General features: G+C 21.2%; 1 protein-coding gene across 2 annotated transcripts in view; it reads left to right on the plus strand.

Annotated features, from left to right (window-relative positions):
- LOC122857262 overlaps positions 1-2255 on the plus strand; it is a 61298-nt gene extending 59043 nt beyond the window's left edge. Inside the window, exons 15-16 of one of the 2 annotated variants that reach the window (XM_044159340.1) lie at positions 274-576; positions 685-2255. In XM_044159340.1, coding sequence (XP_044015275.1) covers positions 274-576; positions 685-821 — 440 coding nt within the window. In that variant the 3' untranslated portion in view covers positions 822-2255. The remainder of the gene's footprint in view (positions 1-273; positions 577-684) is intronic. The other variant, XM_044159341.1, reaches the window with a different exon arrangement.
- The last annotated feature ends 3745 nt before the right edge of the window (positions 2256-6000 follow it).

Here is a 6000-nt window from a genome sequence, read left to right on the forward strand (position 1 = left end):
ACATTTACTTTTCTTCAACACACACACACACAAACATCAACACAGATAATCGACTAATACCAGCCCCTATCTTGAATATATTTTTATTTTCTCTGATGATATTATCATAAAGCTTTTCAAGAGTATAAAATAATATCATCAAAAATTCATTATAATTTTAAATTTGGTTGTGAGGGGTTTTTTAAAAAAATTATAATATACAAATTTATTTATTTTTATTATGATAAATTTATTTAAATATATAATAAATGCTTTTTTTTTTTTTTGTTTTAGTTTTAAATGAACTTGAAGGTTTAGCTAGAGGTGCTGATCCAAAAGATGGTCCAATATCAAGATCAGCATTGACAAGTGATCATATTGCTAGAGTTGCTAAATCAGCAAAATTAGCACTTGAATTTGCTAGAAGTAAAAATCCAGCAATAAGATGTTTAACAACACGTGGTACTGTATTATCATCAAGTACATTTACCGTTGAGGAAGATGTCACACTTGATGGCTTAACAAGTAATGACGATAGAATTCTAGCAACTTGTCTTAGTCTTTGTAAAACTAATAATAAAGATCATATTGTTAATGGTAAGATTTTTTTAAATTTATTTATAATATCATAGAAATTTTTTCGTTTATTTAATAAGAGGTTTTTAATTTTTGTTTTTGTTTGTTTTTTGTTTTAATTAATTACAGAAGAAGGACAGCCAAGACGATTGAGACGAGATGTTGTTTTACTAACTGAAGATCGTAATTTGAGAGTCAAGGCATTGTCAAGAGATGTACCTGTTAGAGAAGTACCAGATTTTATGCAATGGGCTAGTCTTGGTTAAGATTGTTCAATTTTTTTTATTTAAAATTCACTTACAAAATTTAACACTAAATAAATTAACAATTAAAATATAGTTTTTTTTTTTTTTCCATAGACAAATCAGTCGGTTAATTTAAATTTTTTTACTAATATAACTAAATTATATTTAAAAAACAAAAGAAAGAACTTTTTTTTATTTTTGCGATTATTTTTTTATTGATTTTTTTTTTTTTCTTTATTTAATTTTATAAATTTGATAAATGACAATCCGTAATGATACGTTAAATACTGATTTGAATAAATTTAAAAAAGAGTAGTTGTTATTGTTAAATTAATATGCCACAAAAATACTGTAAAATATGTCGATAAATTCATTAGAGTTTTTTTTTTTTCTTGTTGATTTATTAAAAGAAAAAAAAGAATAATAATTTCTCAAGATAGACGTAGATATTGACTTTAAATGACTAACACAAAAGTGATAAATACAATTGAATATTGTATTGCTGCTGTTTATAAAAAACATTTTAATATTTGCAATTTGTAATAATAATTTTTACTGGTTGATAATAATTAATGACTAATTATATATTCAAAGATCAGATGATAATGGATTTTTCCTTTTTTTTTTTTTTACATTTTGATCTTGATATGTAATTTAAAATAATAATGACAAATAAAAAAAATGAATAATTATTAAAGTAATGGTTATTGATGTTATGACACTGATGACGATATTTCAGCATGATAAAAAATTATTTAATTGTTTTTAATTTAATTAATGACTGGTTTTAAATATTACTTATTCAATAAAATTATTTTCAAATAGATAAAAATGAACAAAGAAGCAACAGAAGAAAAAATCATTAATGTCGAGTTGAATAAATGATAATTAGAATTTATTTTAGAAAAATATAAATGAATTTAGTACTAACTTTTATTAGAGAACACGTTCAGTCTTTTTATTAGTATGTCTAGTTGCAGAATAATTGTTTGTCAAAAAAATTGATAAATCAGGTATAATGATCCAGTGAATATTTTTCAAAATATATGTGAGATTGTTGATTAACTAGATAGGCACCTATTAGTAATTTTAATTTACAACAGATATTTTATTGTAATAGTAACATTCCGACGATGTATGAAATTAATAATAATAAATGAGCCACATTGTTTATGATAATTAAAAGAAATTACTGTAACTGAATGAATTTATTTTCATGAAAAAAACATTGTCGGAATAAATTTATATATTTGGATAAAAAGAAAGAATACGAAAAAATAGATATATATCTATTTTTCAGATGGAAGAAATTAGAATTAACTACTTAAATATGATAATTTAGGAAAAATGTACAATATAAAAATTAATATGATGAAATATGATAACTGAAATTATAGAGAATAAAAAAAATCCTTATAAAAAAAAAACAATTGTCATTGATCTTTCTGGCATTTGATTGATTGAGAATGAAATACAGAATAAAAATTTAGTTCTCAGTCACTTTTATGCTATTTTTAATTTTTTCCGTTACCGTTGTATGAAATATCTCTTTGCTAGTTCGATGTTCCTGTTAAAATATCATATTTTTCTGAAGGTAAAAAATTTTATATATATAATTTATCGGGGAACTATAACATAGAAGGAGTAAGTTTCAAAATATATAAAATACCTCTTTGCTAGTTCTATGTTCCTGTTAAAATATCATATTTATTCTTAAAAAAAAATTTTTAGATAATTAATTTATTAGGAAATTATAACAGAGAAGGAGTAAGTATTAAAACATATGAAATACCTCTTTGCTAGTTCTATGTTCCTGTTAAAATATCATATTTTTTCATTGAAAAAAATTTTAAATAATCAATTTATTAGGGAATTATAATATAGAGGAGGTGTGTTATAAAATATATGAAATACCTCTTTGGTAGTTCTATGTTCCTGTTAAAATATCATATTTTTTCCATAGAAAAAAATTTTAAATAATCAATTTATTAGGGAATTATAACATAGAAGAAGTAAGTTTCAAAATATATATAAAATACCTCTTTGCTAGTTCTATGTTCCTGTTAAAATATCATATTTATTCTTAAAAAAAAATTTTTAGATGATTAATTTATTAGGAAATTATAACAGAGAAGGAGTAAGTATTAAAACATATGAAATACCTCTTTGCTAGTTCTATGTTACTGTTAAAATATCATATTTTTTCATAAAAAAAAAATTTCAATAATCAATTTATTAAGGAATTATAACATAGAAGGAGTAAGTTTCAAAATATATAAAATACCTCTTTGCTAGTTCTATGTTCCTGTTAAAATATCATATTTTTCGATAAAAAAAATTTTTAAATATCAATTTATTAGGAATTATAACATAGAAGAAGTAAGTATTAAAATATAGAAATACCTCTTTGCTAGTTCTATGTTCCTGTTAAAATATCATATTTTTCAAAGAAAAAATTTTAAATAATCAATTAGGGAATTATAACATAGAGAAGAAGTAAGTTTCAAAATATATAAAATACCTCTTTGCTAGTTCTATGTTCCTGTTAAAATATCATATTTATTCTTAAAAAAAAATTTTTAGATAATTAATTTATTAGGAAATTATAACAGAGAAGGAGTAAGTATTAAAATATATGAAATACCTCTTTGCCAGTTCTATGTTCCTGTTAAAATATCATATTTATTCTTAAAAAAAAATTTTTAGATAATTAATTTATTAGGAAATTAGAACATAGAAGGAGTAAATTTCAAAATATATGAAATACCTCTTTGCTAGTTCTATGTTCCTGTTAAAATATCATATTTTTTCATAAAAAAAAATTTTAATAATCAATTTATTAGGGAATTATAACATAGAAGAAGTAAGTTTCAAAATATATGAAATACCTCTTTGCTAGTTCTATGTTCCTGTTAAAATATCATATTTATTCTTAAAAAAAAATTTTTAGATAATTAATTTATTAGGAAATTATAACAGAGAAGGAGTAAGTATTAAAACATATGAAATACCTCTTTGCTAGTTCTATGTTCCTGTTAAAATATCATATTTTTTCCATAGAAAAAAATTTTAAATAATCAATTTATTAAGGAATTATAACATAGAAGGAGTAAGTTTCAAAATATATAAAATACCTCTTTGCTAGTTCTATGTTCCTGTTAAAATATCATATTTTTTCCATAGAAAAAAATTTTAAATAATCAATTTATTAGGGAATTATAACATAGAAGAAGTAAGTATTAAAATATATGAAATACCTCTTTGCTAGTTCTATGTTCCTGTTAAAATATCATATTTTTCCTTAAAAAAAAATTTTTAAATACTTAATTTATTAGGGAATCATAACATAGAAGGAGCAAGTATCAAAATATATGAAACACTTCTTTGCTAGTTCTATGTTCCTGTTAAAATATCATATTTTTTCATAAAAAAATATTTTAAATAATCAATTTATTAGGGAATTATAACATAGAAGAAGTAAGTTTCAAAATATATAAAATACCTCTTTGCTAGTTCTATGTTCCTGTTAAAATATCATATTTTTTCCATAGAAAAAAATTTTAAATAATCAATTTATTAGGGAATTATAACATAGAAGGAGTAAGTATTAAAATATATGAAATACCTCTTTGCTAGTTCTATGTTCCTGTTAAAATATCATATTTTTTCCATAGAAAAAAATTTTAAATAATCAATTTATTAGGGAATTATAACATAGAAGGAGTAAGTTTCAAAATATATAAAATACCTCTTTGCTAGTTCTATGTTCCTGTTAAAATATCATATTTATTCTTAAAAAAAAATTTTTAGATAATTAATTTATTAGGGAATTATAACATAGAAGGAGTAAGTATTAAAATATATGAAATACCTCTTTGCTAGTTCTATGTTCCTGTTAAAATATCATATTTTTTCATAAAAAAAAAATTTTAATAATCAATTTATTAGGGAATTATAACATAGAAGGAGTAAGTTTCAAAATATATAAAATACCTCTTTGCTAGTTCTATGTTCCTGTTAAAATATCATATTTATTCTTAAAAAAAAATTTTTAGATAATTAATTTATTAGGAAATTATAACAGAGAAGGAGTAAGTATTAAAACATATGAAATACCTCTTTGCCAGTTCTATGTTCCTGTTAAAATATCATATTTTTTCCATAGAAAAAAATTTTAAATAATCAATTTATTAGGGAATTATAACATAGAAGGAGTAAGTATTAAAATATATGAAATACCTCTTTGCTAGTTCTATGTTCCTGTTAAAATATCATATTTTTTCATAAAAAAAAAATTTTAATAATCAATTTATTAGGGAATTATAACATAGAAGAAGTAAGTTTCAAAATATATAAAATACCTCTTTGCTAGTTCTATGTTCCTGTTAAAATATCATATTTTTTCCATAGAAAAAAATTTTAAATAATCAATTTATTAGGGAATTATAACATAGAAGGAGTAAGTATTAAAATATATGAAATACCTCTTTGCTAGTTCTATGTTCCTGTTAAAATATCATATTTTTTCATAAAAAAAAATTTTAAATAATCAATTTATTAGGGAATTATAACATAGAAGGAGTAAGTATTAAAATATATGAAATACCTCTTTGCTAGTTCTATGTTCCTGTTAAAATATCATATTTTTTCATAAAAAAAAATTTTAATAATCAATTTATTAGGGAATTATAACATAGAAGGAGTAAGTTTCAAAATATATAAAATACCTCTTTGCTAGTTCTATGTTCATGTTAAAATATCATATTTTTTCTTGAAAAAAAATTTTTAAATACCTTATTTATTAGGGAATTATAACATAGAAGGAGCAAGTATTAAAATATATGAAATACCTCTCTGCTAGTTCTATTTTCCTGTTAAAATATCATATTTTTTCTAAAAAAAATTTTGTAAATAATCAATTTATTAGGGAATTATAACATAGAAGGAGTAAGTTTCAAAATATATAAAATACCTCTTTGCTAGTTCTATGTTCCTGTTAAAATATCATATTTTTCTGAAGAAAAAAATTTCATATACATATATAATTTATCAGGGAATTATAACATAGAAGGAGCAAGTATAAAAATATATGAAATACCTCTTTGCTAGTTCTATATTCCTGTTAAAATATCATATTTTTTCCATAGAAAAAAATTTTAAATAATCAATTTATTAGGGAATTATAACATAGAAGAAGTAA

This window comes from Aphidius gifuensis, linkage group LG5 (assembly GCF_014905175.1).
Source record: "Aphidius gifuensis isolate YNYX2018 linkage group LG5, ASM1490517v1, whole genome shotgun sequence".
NCBI classification, from domain to species: Eukaryota; Metazoa; Arthropoda; class Insecta; order Hymenoptera; family Braconidae; genus Aphidius; species Aphidius gifuensis.